The sequence below is a fragment of the Macaca mulatta genome, chromosome 15 (genome assembly GCF_049350105.2).
Source record: "Macaca mulatta isolate MMU2019108-1 chromosome 15, T2T-MMU8v2.0, whole genome shotgun sequence".
NCBI lineage: Eukaryota > Metazoa > Chordata > Mammalia > Primates > Cercopithecidae > Macaca > Macaca mulatta.
The window spans coordinates 36,831,120-36,848,034 of record NC_133420.1 but is presented as its reverse complement, the minus strand read 5'-3'; the positions used below and the strand labels follow the sequence as shown (position 1 = coordinate 36,848,034).

General features: G+C 39.4%; 1 protein-coding gene across 3 annotated transcripts in view; it reads right to left on the bottom strand.

Moving 5' to 3' along the window:
• The window catches only part of STOM (stomatin), a 33,095-nt gene that overhangs the window by 15,650 nt on the left and 530 nt on the right, over positions 1-16,915 (bottom strand). The window contains exons 2-3 of one of the 3 annotated variants that reach the window (XM_077965067.1): positions 2,196-2,325; positions 721-793 (exon numbers count right to left, since the gene is read on the bottom strand). In XM_077965067.1, the coding sequence (XP_077821193.1) occupies positions 721-793; positions 2,196-2,207 (85 nt within the window). In that variant the 5' untranslated portion in view covers positions 2,208-2,325. 3 annotated transcript variants of the gene reach the window in all.

The following is a 16,915-nucleotide window of genomic DNA, read 5'->3' as shown; positions in this document are numbered from 1 at the left end:
CTACTACTAGTTTGGATCAGTAACACTTCTCAGGTTTTCTCTTTTCTCACAGCTCTCTGTGAGTACCTGATCATAATACTTATCACATAGGATTGTAGCTATCTGTTTCCTTGTTGGTCCCTACCACTAAATAGGGAGATCGTTGAGGGTAGGGACTGTGTTTTAGTCTCCCTTGAATTCTCAGAGCCTGGAACACAGTAGGAGCTTAATTGAAGTTTGCCAAATAAATGACTGAAAGTCTTTCTTTGGTAGAGATTCTAATGCTCAAATTTGTATAGCTGTACTATTCTTGGCCTAAGTGGTAATCTTACCAGCTCAAATGGGAAGGGGAGGGGAAGGGTAGGAAGGAAAGGGTAATAAAAGATTGGCTAGAGCCACTGCTATTGTTATACAACTTCTGCTGCATGAACTATTTTCTAAGACAGAGTAGAAGAGGCCCTCATAAGGGAAATCACATCAATAAAAAAATTTTAGGCTGTGCACGGTGGCTCACATCTGTAATCCTAGAACTTTGGGAGGCTGGGGTGGGAAGATGGCTTGAGGTCAGGAGTTCAAGGCTGCAGTGAAACATAAGCATGCCACTGCACTCCAGCCTGAGTGACAGAATGATACCCTGTCTTTAAGAAAACAACTAAATAAAAATAAAAATAAAAATAAAAATAAAAATAAAAATAAAGAACCTCAGGTTTCAGATCAACAATCTAGAATCCCAGTACTGACCAGGTCCTTTGGCTCCTCCTTGTAAAATGCGACCCAATCTAAAGATGATGGCTCTTTCATATTCTTTTATAATCTAGAATAAAAACATGAATGATAATTTAACATGAAGAGTACAAATATTTACATGTATGCTTCTTAAATATATATTTGTGCTCTAAACAGATCAGATGCCTCATCTTTTTTCTTTAGATCCAGATCATATCTATAAATCATATGTTCAATGTTTACCTTCTCAAAGCATATTTATTATATTCTTACTGATTACAAAAGCAATAGATATTCACTGTATAAATTTAGGAAGGACAGGATAGTATACAGAAACAAATCCATAACCTCACTCCTCAGCTGTTAACATTGTTATTCAGTTACTCATGCAGGCCAGGTACAGTGGCTCACGCCTGTAATCTCAGCATTCTGGGAAACCCAGATGGGCAGATTACAGAGGTTAGGAGTTCAAGACCAGCCTGGCCAACATGGTGAAACCCCATTTCTACGAAAAATACAAAAATTATCTGGATATGGTGGCGGGCACCTGCAATCCCAGCTACTCGGGAGGCTGAGGCAGGAGAATCACTTGAACCTGGAAGGTGGTGGTTGCAGTGAGCTGAGATTGCACCACTGCACTCCAGCCTGGGCAACAGGGTGACTCCATCTCAAAAAAAAGAAAAATAATAATAATAATAATCCCAGCTACACGGGAGGCTGAGGCAGAAGAATCACTTGAACGCGGGAGGCAGAGGTTGCAGTGAGCTGAGATTGCGCCACTGTACTCCAGCCTGGGCGACAGAGCGAGACTGGCTCAAAAAAAAAAAAAAAAAAAAAAAAAAAATTACTCATGCACTGTTAATTCAGAAAATAAAAAGCTGAAGTCTTCACAGTTTTTCTTCTGATTCCCTTAAAAATAAATTGATCTGAAAATGCTTGGAACATATTTTATCTTCTTAGAAATATGTAAATGATAGTCATAATATCAAAGTATTAACAACTTTGTAGAAAAAAATAACCAGCACTGAGGGTATTTATGACGTGCCAGGCATTGTGATAAATACATTTAGACACACTAATTCATTTAATCCTTGCAACAGTCCTATGAAGTAGGTACTGTTACTTTCTCCCATTTTACAGGTGAGGAAACAGCAAGGGTCATACAATCAACAGTAAAGCCAGCAGTCAAACCCCATCATCCTAACTCTGAAGAACTTGTTCTCTCAGAACCATCTCACATCCCTGGCCCCAGGAAATTTTTGATGGTGATCCTTACTTTAGCCCACGCGGAAGGGAAATGGCTGAAACAAGTTTTAAGTTTCCATCTTAATAGGTGAGTAGAAGAAATTTTCCAAAGGAAGGATGAAGAAATAAGAATTATAAGAGAGAGAGAGTCTGTCTCTTTCTCACACACACACATAGGCACACACGAACAGGCTTATGGAGGTAGGAGTTAACCCCTTCCCAGAAGTGAAGGAAATGTTCTTTACCTTTATGCACATCCAGATTGAGATTGGGAAAGTTATAACTGTGAATAAGAATGAGAATGCCACCAAAATCCATCCGCAAGGTCCAAGGCCCTTACTGGGGCTGTCTGTTGAAAACAAAAAATATACAACTCTTACAACCGTTACTAGCATAATCACCACCATCTTCATCCTTACCATTTGCTGAACACCTATGTGCTTGGCATTACACCAGCGGTTTTACATGAATTTCCCCTCTAATCCTCATATAGCCCTGAAGTGTAGGTACTACTTTCCTTTATCTATGTAATGCCATAACACAAGTATATTTCCACATTACTCACTACTTTATTCAGCAAACATTTATTAAGGATCTACTATTTATTAGGCCCTCTGCTTTGTACTGAAGTGATAACAATAAGTAAGACCCAATCCCAGCTTTCAGGGTTAAAGTTTAGTGGGAAAGTCAGACAAACACATAATTATAATATTAGGTGGTAAGTACAGATATAGAATATCTGTTCAGAATATTCTGAAGACACATAATGAGTTAACTCATGCAGTTAGGATGGAGGTGAGAATGGAATGGGGTGGGGAGGTGATGGTGGCTGTCAGAGAGTTTCTTGCAGGATGTAATGGTAAGAAAATATCAATGAAAAGAAAGTGGAGGCTGGGCGAGGTGGCTCACGCCTGTAATCCCAGCACTTTGGGAGGCCGAGACGGGTGGATCACTTGAGGTCAAGAGTTTGAGACCAGCCTGATCAACATGATAAAACCCCATCTCTACTAAAAATACAAAAATTAGCTAGGCGTAGTGGCGAGTGCCTGTAATCCCAGCTACTGGGAAGGCTGAGGCCAGAGAATTGCATGAACCCAGGAGGTGGAGGTTGCAGTGAGCTGAGATTGCACCACTGCATTCCAGCCTGGGCAACAGAGGAAGAGTCTGTCAAAAAAAAAAAAAAGAAAGAAAAAAGAAAAGAAAAGAGAGAAAGAATGAAAGAGAGAAAGCAAAGACAAGCAAAGCAAAGCAAAGAAAAGAAGAAAAGGGAAAGAGGGAAAAGGCATTAGAGCATTTTAGCTAGGAGTACAATATGATTAAAGGTGAAAACCATATGGTATGAGTATAAAGTTGTTTAGAGCCTCTTTTTAAAAATTACACCTGTAAAATATTTCATTAGGTTTATGCAGCATCATTTATTGCCCACTTCCTGATTGCACAGATTGATTTCTTAGTGCTATAAACAGTGTCGTAGTGAACATCTTTGTACATAGTTTTCCTCTCACATTTCTAATTGCTTCCTGTTCCTGTAATATGAAACAGCTTTTCCGTCTGATTACAAAGGTAATGTTGTAAGAAATTCACAGAGTATAACAAAGGAGGGAAAAATTACTTTAAATTCAGAGGTATTTTGGTATATTCTTTGAAAACTTTCCTTGTGTACACACCATATTTTTAAATTATTTATTTATTTATTTATTCATTTATTTTTGAGACAGTCTCGCTCTGTTGCCCAGGCTGGAGTGCAATAGCACAATCTCACCTCACTGCAACTTCCACCTCCTGGGTTCATGCAATTCTCCTGTCTCAGTCTCTTGAGTAGCTGGGATTACAGCCACCCGCCACCACACCCAGCTACTTTTTGTATTTAGTAGAGACGGGGTTTCACCACATTGGCCACGCTGGTCTCGAACTCCTGACATCAAATGATCTGCCCACCATGGCCTTCCAAAGTGCTGGGATTACAGGCATAAGCCACTGCACCCGGCCTTAAATGGTATTTTTTAAAATAAATAAATAAATAAATTGTGTAACCTATTTTTCTCCCCTGTAGCTATTTCTCTTTCACCTTCTTTTTTGGCCTTCGTGGCTATGCATTTGTGTTTTTGAAGTTACACTTGCATAAAGTTTAAAAAATCAAACCATTCTATAAGATTAGTACAAAAAAGGGCATTCCCATGCTCACCTCTTCCAATTTCCTCCTCCTCAAAAACATTTGCTACTTTGACCATTTTGATATCTACCTCCGTGTTTCTAAATAATATGCTTTGCGGCCGGGCGCGGTGGCTCACGCCTGTAATCCCAGCACTTTGGGAGGCCGAGGCGGGCGGATCACAAGGTCAGGAGATCGAGACCATGGTGAAACCCCGTCTCTACTAAAAATACAAAAAATGAGCCGGGCGCGGTGGCGGGCGCCTGTAGTTCCAGCTACTCAGGAGGCTGAGGCAGGAGAATGGCGTGAACCCGGGAGGCGGAGCTTGCAGTGAGCCAGGATAGCGCCACTGCACTCCAGCTTGGGCGACAGAGCGAGACTCCGTCTCAAAAAGAAAAAAAATAATAATATGCTTTGCGGCCGGGTGCAGTGGCTCACGCCTGTAATCCCAGTACTTTGGAAGGCTGAGGAGGGAGGATCCCTTGAGCCCAGGAGTTTAAGACTAGCCTGGGCAACATAGGGGGATTCTTTCTCTACTTTAGAAAATAATAATAATAATAATATGCTTCTGCCAGGCATGGTGGCTCACACCTGTAATCCCAGCACTTTGGGAGGCCGAGATGGGAGGATTGCTTGAGCTCAGGAGTTTGAGACCATTACGGGCAACCTAGTGAGACTCCCATCTCTACTTGAAACTTTAAAAAAAAATTAGCTTGGTGTGGTGGCACACACCTGTAGTCCCAGCTACTGAGGAGACTGAAATAGGGGGATTGTTTGAGTCTGGGAGTTCGTGGCTACAGTGAGCTATGATGCACCCCAGCCCGGGCAACAAAACGAGGAAAGGGAGGGGAGGGGAGGGGAAGGGAGGGGAAGGAGGGAGGGAGGGAGGGAGGGAGGGAGGGAGGGAGGGAGGGAGGAAGGAAGGAAGGAAGGAAGGAAGGAAGGAAGGAAGGAAAGAAGGAAGGAAATGCTTGTTTTGTTACTTCTTGCTTTTTCAGTTTTGAGGACTATTAACTTTCTACTACAGAAAAGGATTTAGTTCTCTTTCCTCCCTCTTACCCCCACCACATACTTATACCGATCTTTCCAATATAATTACATCATAACTTCATTTAGATCAATATGAGATTTTATATTATGAATTTATAAATGCAATTCAAAGCTAAGCCAAGGAGCTCGTGTATCACTAGTTTTCTCTTCCTGTACCATTTTTGTTTTTTCTGGAGTTACTGTCTTATTTTTTCCCTTTGTTCAGTTTTCAATGTACTTACTGATCCAACCTTAAATCAGTTGCCTAAATTTCCTCTCAAAGGGGTCAGGTATACTATCAATTGTATCTTCTGAAAGAATTCTCTCTCAGGGCCTTGTGTGGACTTCCCTCATCTGGTGTGCACGGCTATCATTCTGCAATTGCTTTCACCATCATCCTGGGAACTCCCATCACCCCATACGTTGTGTTCCTATTTTCTGTATCCAGTGTCATCCTCATTTTTAGTTTGCTTTTCCTTTCTGTAGAGGACATAGGGACTGAGAAGGCCAAGGGATATCACAGGTTTTCTTATCAACCACTTGGAAGGCTTCTGCTGCATTTTCAGGAGCTATTTTAATGACAGAGGGGAGAAAAGGTATGCCAGGCACGTGTTACTGCTCAGAAGAAAGGGCAAAATGGCAGTAAGATGGGGCTTGGAATAAATCGGAGGCGAAGAAATAAGCAGAGTGTTCAGGCTGGGAACATGGGAGAAGAGAAACACATGTTGGCACCCAGGTCAAGTGCTCTAAAACATAGGATGAAAAATCAGAAATATAGTGAGTACTTGGGTTGTATGTGACTTTGTAATTTTCTGCTCCTGTGTCACAGTGTGAGGTAAATGTTTTCATCTATACTTAAATAAAATGATCTAAAGTAATCCTGGAGGTTTCTAAGTTATAATTTAGGGGGTACACACATACTCATCGAGAGAATATTCAAAGCAGAGCCATAGTACTGTTTGTGAAGAAAGCTTTATCTAGTACTACCATAACTGATCATAACAACAGTGGCTGTTTTGAGGGGTTTTCTACATCCCAGGCAGTTTTTAAAGTTACTTTAGACATGTATCTCATTTAACTATTACGACAGCCTGTGAGGGCATTTTTAACTACCTTTTACAAATGAGTTAACTAAAGCAACACTTAACTTTCCCAAAGTCACACAACGGAGGACCTGGGACTCAAATATGGGTCATCTTACTCCAAAGCCCGTGTTCTAAATTTAACCCTGAATAAAAAAATCCTCATTAAGGATGTTTTCATGGTTGAAGCACTTTCTCAAGATGGTATCCAAACCGGGAAAGCATGGCTGGAGTTCTAAGAATAAAATCTGATATTTTTACAGAGGAAGTCCTCTTCATGCCAGCCATGCCTATTTATAGCAAAAGACAGTTTCAAGGCTCTGTGACAGACATAGGTCTAGGTTTCCAGGGTGAAATGTATTCCAAACAAGGACAGATTGACCACAAATACTATTTATCTGACACCATTTGGTGCCTTTTCAAATACTGTTCAAGTTTCCCATAACATACTAGAGTAAAAACCCCCTGAGGGCAGGGATGTTGCTTATTCACTTTTATATTCTCAGTGTCTAGCACACTACCTAGCATAGAGTGATATAAAATAAAATACTTGCCGGGCGCGGTGGCTCACGCCTGTAATCCCAGCACTTTGGGAGGCCGAGGCAGGCGAATCACAAGGTCAGGAGATCGAGACCACGGTGAAACCCTGTCTCTACTAAAAATACAAAAAATGAGCCGGGCGAGGTGGCGGGCGCCTGTAGTCCCAGCTACTCGGGAGGCTGGGGCAGGAGAATGGCGTGAACCCAGGAGGCGGAGCTTGCAGTGAGCCAGGATCGCGCCACTGCACTCCAGCTTGGGCGACAGAACAAGACTCCGTCTCAAAAAATAAAAATAAAAAAAATAAAATAAAATACTTCTCAGCAAGTTTTCTAGCTAGATATGTTTTTTTTTTCTTTCCTTTGAATCTTGATAGCATTTTTTGAAAATTATCTTATGGCACTTATATCTTGTCTAATCTTTTATTTTTTATTTATTTTCAATTGACCTTCCAAAGTGGATTTTAATCTTTTATTATATTTTAATCTAATACTTTAATTCCTTGTGCATTTATATCCCTTATTACACTGAGATTCCCTGAGAACGAGGAGTAACTGTGTTTGAATTTCAGTTCTGATACTTCTTAGTTGCATGATCTTTACCTCTTTGAACCTTAGTTTCCTTACCAGTGAAAAGTAAAGATTAGTAGGCTGGCCTTGTAGAATACAGATAATGATTAGTAAATTTAGATGAAAGTTTTCTGTAATCCTTCTATTTTACTTAAGTGTTTGTATCTTCATGAAGAAAAATGGGAAAATAGCACTTACCCTTTTTGATCAAAAGCCTCTTAAACAATTTAATTTGCCCTTTGCTTCATATCTGCCCCCAGTCTGGCTAGGCTGGGACATTCAAAGACGTTCAAGAAGTTCATTTATGAGGAGATCTACATGAGGACAAGCCAAAAAGTTCAGCCCAGTTTTTTTGTGTCAGTTCCCATTGTCACATTGTGTTTTTGAAAACCCCAGATGTGCATATGGAATTGCAAATCACCAGGAACAAGGAATTATGTACATATTTTGAAAACTGGATTTGGTCTTTCACATATCAAATGCTTGGCTAGAAATAATCAGTGTATACACTGGGAAAATGGCACTTTCATATTTTTCTAATGCCTTTAAAATGAAAGTATCCTATCTTCAGCTCTTAAAATTCTTTCCCACTTGGTTACACCTCAAAAAGGTACACAGTACCTAAGTTGGGAATGCATCACTAGAGTTCTGAGAATGAAATCTGATGTTTTTACAGAGGAAGCCCTCTTAATTCCAGCTGTGCCTATTTATGGCACGTTGTGCTATAAATGCGTAGCTCAGAGGTGAGGCTTAAACTCTAGCAGGCTTATAAATGAACCCTTAGTCATCTACCACTTCCGGGAATAAAAGAAATTTTCACTCACTAAAATCTCATGAAATTCATTTACTGGCCGGGCGCGGTGGCTCAAGCCTGTAATCCCAGCACTTTGGGAGGCCGAGACGGGCGGATCACGAGGTCAGGAAATCGAGACCATCCTGGCTGACACGGTGAAACCCCGTCTCTACTTTAAAAAAAATACAAAAAACTAGCCGGGCGAGGTGGCGGCGCCTGTAGTCCCAGCTACTCGGGAGGCTGAGGCAGGAGAATGGCGTGAACCCGGGAGGCGGAGCTTGCAGTGAGCTGAGATCCGGCCACTGCACTCCAGCCTGGGCGGCAGAGCGAGACTCCGTCTCAAAAAAAAAAAAAAAAAAAAAAGAAATTCATTTACTTCAAGTTTCCCATGTATTACTTTAGGACTGAATCCTTCCTACCAGTTTTATGGGGAAAGGTACAAACTGATATTTTGGTTAATACACTTGTTGATATTTTGCTGGGTGAGAACATTCCTAAAAATTAGGGATCCTATGATACTTGGTTGTAAATACTACTTTACCATAGTTTAGAGCAATGGTCCCCAACCTTTTTGGCACCAGGGACCAGTTTCGTGGAAGACAATTTTTCCACGGGAAAGGGTGGGCGAGCATGGTTTTGCGATGAAACTGTTCCACCACAGATCATCAGGCATTAGGTTCTCATAAGGAGCACACAACCTAGATCCCTCACATGTGTAGTTCACAACAGGGTTCGTGCTCTTATGAGAATCTAATGCTGCTGATCTGATCCATCTGTGGCCTGGGAGTTGGGGACCCCTGGTTTAGAGTATTTTTTTTCTTTTATTACCAAAATGGCAGTAGAATAAACTTTTAACTAATCAAAGAAGGGTCTGAATATGGACATAAGCCTATACATTTGAATTTTTGTATTGAACATTCAAGTTGGGCTTACCTCCAGGAAACTCACATACATTTTCTAAAATTGCTTTTTTACTTTAAAAGCAAAAGTTACTACAAAAATTAGAAATAGTAGCTCAACAACCAGAAAAATTATCTATACTTTATCTCTGGATGTTTTTTGCCTTGATATACGTCTTTTAAACCTTTTCTAGCCTACATTTTTTCAATAATGAAAGAATGGTACACACAGTGATTTAAAATATTCTCCCTCCCATCCATGTTACGAACATTTTTTCATTATCAGTACATATTCTTTATCATTATTAAAGATTAATTCCATTGTTTCATATGATGAAATTTGTTGTGTCCAAATTTCTCACTTAGAAACTGCTGCATTGAATATACTTTTACCAATGTTTCTGTACCTGCTTATTTCCTAGGTAAATTAATTTTTCCGAAAAGATGAAATTATACAACTCTTAAAATTCTCTCATTCTGAAGGTATGTTTTATTACTACTCCTGATAACCACCATTTGTGAATTCCTATGACATGTTAGCCACAATGTAGCTCCTCCTTGCACACATGAGTATTTATAATGTTTACAAAAATCTGTGAAGAGGGTGTAAAATATGCCTCCTGAAGTTCCAAAGTAATAAGGCTAAAGACCTTGTTGGAAGAAACAAAAGAAAACCAACCAAACCATGAAACAAATGAAAAATGCAAGTTGTGTAGTAATTTCTGTTGGGTAAGCTTCTGGAAAGGCAGTTAAACATTCTTTCCAAGATGACAACACAGGCTGATTAGTCCAGAGGGCTGTAGTTGTTCCCGTTCCCCATCAGCTGATTTACTTTCAGATCTATTAACCTTAGCGCTACTGGAAATCATGTGGAGTAATAAATGCATTCATTACTGAGACTTATTATTATTGTAGAGTTCAAAAGATAACTGGATTTCCTCCGCTGAGAATCTGACTGTGAGTCATAAGCATTATTGTACACAAAAAGGAAAGGATGGGCTAAGGAATTACTGAAATACCTAAACTGCAACAGTTAATGGACACTTTTTTCCTTCTGCCTTTGCAGAGTGCAAATAAAACACTTTATGTGGTAAATTGATGAGAGAAGTCCTGCCTGGGTGGGGCAAGACAGAGGGGCTGGAAGTTTAGTCTCAAAAACACATGCTATTCAGTTGTAGCAGCACTTTTTAGGGGTAACAGTAGGTCAAATTGAAAAGTCTTGGCAATTTTTGAACTTTCTTCTTAAAAATATATGTATTCAGGATTAACTGTTACTTTTAGCCACTATGATTCTTCATCAGAGATTCTTTGTCAGGATTGGCAGACTTTTCCTGTAAAGAACCAGGAACTAAATATTTTGGGCTTTGCAGTCTGTTGCAACTACTCAACTCTACTTTTGCAATGCAAAAGCAGCCATAGATAGTACCTACATAAACAGCACAGCTGTTCCAATGAAACTTAATTTATGGACACAAATCTAAATTTCACATAATTTTCATGTGTAATGAAAAAGTATTCTTTTGTTATTTAAAAATCATTTAAAAATATAAGAGCTATTTCATAACTTGTGGGACATACAGAAACAGAGTCAGCTGGATTTGGACAATGGGCTGTTACACGCTGTTCCTGTTTTATGTCAGCCAACTATTTATTTGAGGAGGAAGACTTGCATAAATTAAATAATGCATTTGATCTTTCTTCTAGCTATTCAAATAAGGGTACATTTCCCAGCTTCTCAGTTTCTCTCTTTTGCTTATTTTGAAACAAGGCCTTTATAAGGCCTGATAAACAAAAACTCCTGGTGAAAATAAGCAAAAGGGCAGGTAGAATAAGTGAATATAAATTCCTCTTCAATTAATCAAATGTTTACTATAACTAAGTTTTTCAAATGACTGGAATTTTAGGAGAAAAAGACAAAGAAGGGAAGGGCATAACAGAAGTGAAAGAAAATAAGAGAAATAGAAGGAGTAAAAATGGAAGAAACAAAAATGAAGACAGCATCCTACAATGAGAGATAGATTTAAAAAGCTGTAAGTTAAGAAAGAGGCAGAGTTTACCACATGGTAGGGTCTTGATAAATATACGTTAAAAAATGGTAATGTTTAATTAGAGATCACAACTTGCAATTCCTTTAAGGCAGACGATTTCAAAGCAAACAAGCACACATTATAGCCTGCCTTTCAAATTAATATTTTAATTAGGCACAGCTTAGCTGTTCAAATGCCCTTATCCTTAAATCTCTACAGAAGAAATTATTCTCTGGGCTAGAGTAGCTACAGGCCAGATGGTATCAAGTTAAAAACCATGAGTGAAGACTGTAAATTTTCCTCTCTGTTAAAATCCATCTATAGGTATAAACGCTAGACCAAAATAACTGATACTGATGAAGCACTATGTAGTTTGAATTATAAAGCTTAAAATGTGTTTACTATGAAATACTAAGGAAAACAAAAGAACTACTTCTAAGAAAGATTTGCAGTAACAGTTACTCTTTGCTCAGCTCAAAAAGAATAAGGAAAGTAAATAAGCATAAATGTCTTACTTCCTAAATATTTTAAGGATTTTCTGTAGTTTTCCTGCGTTCAAATGTTTCAGGCCATACAAGAGGAAAAAACACGTGAGAGCAACAGCAATAATTTTAAATTTGGACCTCTCAGTCTAAAATAACGCTGCAATAGCACTTTACCCTTTTAAAACAATATTTATCACACTTGTAATTATTGTATTCAGTTGTCTGTCTTCATGAGATTTTGGTTTTATGAAAACAGTATAGCATAATGGGTTCCCAGATGGCTCGGCCACTTACTAGCTGTGTGATTTTGAGAAAGTACCTTATTACTCAACTGTGCCTCAGTCTACCCATCTAAACACAGGGCTAATAAGAGTACCTCCTCAGAAGGTTAGTGTGATGAGTAAATAAGCTAATATGGAAGATACTTAGTGTATAAGAGGTACTCAAAAAACATTTGTTAAATAGTTGCTGGATGAGTTGAGTGTGTTGTTTCTTTGGGGGAAAGAGAGAAAAAAAAAAGACTGCCTCTTACATAAGACAAACTGAAACAGCAGACAGGATCCTGGGATACAGTACAGAACCATCTCCTGCCCCAAGTAGTTGTCAACTGCTTTCCTCAAGTGTTTTCTTTAAAAAAAAAAAAAAAAAAAAATCAGACCTTTTCCAACTGTGAGGTTAGAGAATTCAGGAAAGTAGAAGAATGGGCTGAACATGGCCCACGTCTGGAAGCACCAAAACATTTATGTTCAGGAAAATTGAAGAGAAAAACAATTTAATAATGGGTATTAAGTGAATTAAATTTCATCTAGACCTGAAATACATGAAAATAGAACAAAAACCTTCCACTTTTTAAGTTTTTCTTTTTTTCCCCAGCTCTTTTACTTGGACATCTTAAAATTACCCACAATTAAGTTTTTCTCATATAAGTATTTGGAGGGTAACATCATTTTCATTTAAAAATGGGAAATGGAAGCAGAAGAAAACTAGATGACAAGGTTCTCAGTTCTTCACTGTGATTAACAGCTAAGCAGTGGCTAAAAGCTTGCATTTTTGGTGTTAGATTCCAAATCTACCACTAAATTTTCTTATCAGTAAAATGGGGGAAAAGAACAGTACTTCTTTCACTCAGTTGTTGTGAAGATAAAATGAGAAAATATGAAAAGGGCTTGACACTTAGGAAGTATTCAACAAGCAGTAGCCATTATTATTACAACTTTAAGATCACTATTGATAAGTTTAGAAGAAGAAACCCTTTATGAAGTGAATTACCTTTTGGGATCTGGGCACTATGGAGAAAATATCAACTAACAATCTGCTTGAGGACTGTATCTCTGGAGGAGAAACAGACCACACTTGGGGCAGTAAGTCAGCGTTCTAAATTTTCTTGGACCATCCTTCATACAAATCTCTTAAGTGATGGTAGAGTGATCTCAACCCAAAGCTTTTAATTCTAAATTCCACTCCCATTTCACTATACTCTACTACCTCACCATAGTGCTCACTTTAACTGGACCACAAGTTCGGTATAGTTTTCATTGTCTGAGACTTTAGGACTTTATCGGTTGTGTCCTCAAGGATAATCTTTGAAATGTGAGGCCAAATGCTTGGAGTTCAAGTTTCTTTCCTAGTCCCAGCAAATAGAGAAAGATTTAAAAAAATGTAGCAGGAAGTGTGTGTCAATAGATAATTTTCTATTGACACACACTTCTTTCTTTCTACTAACCATGACCTCTAACTTCTCTTTCCATGCTTTAATAAATAAAAGGAGATTTCTTATTAGGGACAATATATTATCTTGGCAATTATAATCCTTTTATTGATAATATAAACCCAGACAAATATAATGTCTATCTGTAATAATATATAATAAACATAATGGCTGCGCCCTAAAATCAACAGCTTGGGTTATAACAAACTTAATAAAATCAATGGTAAACAGAAAAACTGCTCCACCAACATAAGGTTAAGGCAAACACTTAATGTTATTTACTCCATGGGGATTTTTATCTCCCTGCCTGCTTCCTTTTTCTTTCAACAAATGTTTTTGTATACCTACTACATACTTGATACTGGGCTACTACAGTGAAGAAGGACACAATCTCTTTCAAAAGTGTGGTCTAAAGGCCAGGCGTGGTAGCTCACGCCTGTTGTCTCAGCACTTTGGGAGGCTAAAGTGGGATCACTTGAGTCCAGGAGTTTTGAGACCAGCCTGGGCAACATAGTAAGACCCCGCCTTTACAAAAAATTAAAAAATTAGCTGGGTGTGGTGGTGCACACCTGTAGTCCCAGCTACTCGAGGGGCTGAGGGGGGAGGATCACTTGAGGCTGCAGTGAGCTATGACTGCACCACTGCACTCCAGCCTGGGCGACAGAGCAAGACCTTGTCTCAAAAAGAAAAAGTGTGTTTAGTTATAGGAGGGGAGGGGAAGATGAGTCAAACTGATAAACGTATTATGTAATAAACATTATGATAGAGATATGCACAGGATACCAGACAGACGCAGAGAAAGGGTATTCACTTTTTTGTAATTACAATAGTTTTCAGGAAATTGCTTTTCCATGCCTTCTTAAAAAAACTGATTTTGGGCCGGGCGCGGTGGCTCAAGCCTGTAATCCCAGCACTTTGGGAGGCCGAGACGGGCGGATCACGAGGTCAGGAGATCGAGACCATCCTGGCTAACACGGTGAAACCCAGTCTCTACTAAAAAATACAAAAAAAACTAGCCGGGCGAGGTAGCGGGCGCCTGTAGTCCCAGCTACTCGGGAGGCTGAGGCAGGAGAATGGCGTAAACCCGGGAGGCGGAGCTTGCAGTGAGCTGAGATCCAGCCACTGCACTCCAGCCTGGGCGACAGAGCGAGACTCCGTCTCAAAAAAAAAAAAAAAAAAAACTGATTTTGAATCCCATCTGTATCACTTTATCAACATCTTTAATTTTTTTTTTTCTCAAAGCTGACTAGGAATCAGTGACTGTCTTTTACCATGTAAAATTTATACCATCAAGTGGCACCAAAAATCTATTTAATCATAAATAAATATGCCAGTTTTGTAGACTTGGTCTTCCATAAGTTAATTTATGACCACTGATGGAATAACTCAGATTAATTATTGAAGAAGTTACAAAGTTCTCTCCAATCTGATTGGCTATAACAACTGAAATAAACAATCAGTCTCGTGATTCTTCTTATTTTCAGACATTCTCCCAAAGGGTTTTATTTGGTTGACATGGCTCTTAATTACAACGATACATTCTTTGCAATTCACTTGCATTATTTCATTACAAAGTGAATACACTGCCTTTAAAAAAAACTAGTCTTGCCCTAGGTCTGGTCCTATTTACCTACCTAGGACTAATTCTCAGCAAAGACAAAGAGGCAGAGTTTAGGCTTTTATAATTCCACTGCTTCCCTCTCAAGCAGACCTCTGGAAGTCATCACTGAAGCTGTGTTCCTCCAGGCTTTTTTTGTTTATTGTCTCTCAACTTCAGTAAAGTACTGAAGTTAGACAAGGTTCTACATTTTGGTATCCATCTCTGGGATGGGAAAAACGGTTCAGAAAATCAGATAGCCGGGGTTTGAAACCGGGTTGAAAATTTTAGAAACTGTGTGATTTTACCACATGAGCCTTAGTATCCTTATTGTGAAATGGTGAATAATGACTTTTTCCTTGTGGAGCTGTTACAGAATGCAATTAGATAATGTTTGTAAAGCACTTAAACTGTGTTTTGGCACAGGGAAAGCATTCAATAACCTCTATTTAATAAACTCCAGCAATAGCTTTGCTAGTAGTGTCAAATTTCTAAGGTTTACATTAAAAAAACCACAGACTATGCAAAATTTTATTTGTATGTCTAATTTTTGAGAGGAAGCAGTGGTTTTCATTAGATCTTGAAAGATTTCTGCCTAAAAAATAGTTAAGTATAGAACCAAGAAAAAAAACTGGAAGTTAAAAACTCATCTGTGACCACTCGTCTGTAAATAAACATTAAGTACAAAGATCATGTTGATTCCCAAAGAACTCCAAGCAGATTTCCCACTGCAGTTTCCCACCAGGAGGTCAGGATATTGAGGAATGCATCCTAATACCCACCTTCTTATCTAGGAAAAGACAACTATCAAAAAGGCAGTTACCGCCCATTTTTTTCCTATTCAGGTTTTAGAATCAGTCAAATCTAGATTTAAATACAAGCTATGTGACTTTAAGTAATTTAATTTCTTTGACTATCAAGTTTCATCAAGTATAATACGGGGATTAGAATACCTACCACATCATCTGTTGTGAAGATTCAATAAAGTAATATATACATAAAATATGTGGCACTGGGGGGTCGCGGTGGCTCATGCCTGTAATCCCAGCACTTTGGGAGGCCGAGGCGTGTGGATCATTTGAAGTCAGGAGTTTGAGACCAGCCTGACCAACATGATGAAACCCTATCTCTACAAAAAATACAAAATCAGCCGGACATGGTGGTGCACACCTGTAATCCCAGCCACTTGGGAGGCTGAGGCAGGAGAATCACTTGAACCTGGGAGGCAGAGGTTGCAGTAAACCGAGATTACACTCCAGCCTGGGCAAGAAAAGCAAAACCCCATCTCAAAAAAAAAAAAAAAAAAAAAAAAAAAAAAAAAGCGGGTGGCACAGAGCCTCGCCTATTTAGTTTCAATTTTTGTTGTTGTGGTTGCTATTATTCTCATCAACTCCTCCCTATTACACTCTCCATTTGGGAAGATAATCCTGCAACATTCTTAGTAGAGAAAAAGTGAGGAATAAAGATTTCTATAATTCCTTTGATGCTCCTGGGAAGGAACTGAACACATGGACTCCTGGACAAGGGAAATGGAACTTACAGGTAAAATGCGAGGATAAAGCTGGCTTTACAAATAATCAGAATAGATGACTCCAATGTAGTGTTCTTTGCGGGGTCCTGGAAAGGATCACCCAGCCCTCTAAATTGCTTTCACTGCCACCCTGCCTGAAATTCCGTCTTTAGAAACACTAATTCCTCTGGATCACTAAGAGTTCCTCAGTGAATACCAGGACTCCTGAGAGGTCCACCACCTCTCTTTATTAGAACCCCCTCTCCAGAGTACCAGTTTCTCCACAGGGGAAGGAGACTGTGCCACTTGCAACTTCTGCCTTGAAGACTGGGAAGGGAGGGTGGGGGTGAGGGTGGGAGAACTCAGGGTTCCTGGCGAGGAACAAAAGGCAGGAAGGAGAGTTCTCCAAAACGCAAAGGAAAGCGGAGGGGGAAAAATGGGGCAGAAAGTGGAGCTAGAAAGAGAGGTGAGAAGAAAGCCAGACAGACTTCTTCCTTCTGCAAATCAGTCTAAGTTTCAGGAGGTGGGGTTGGGGGAGGAAGGGGTTCACCCTGGGGCCGGGCCAGGGCTGGGTGGG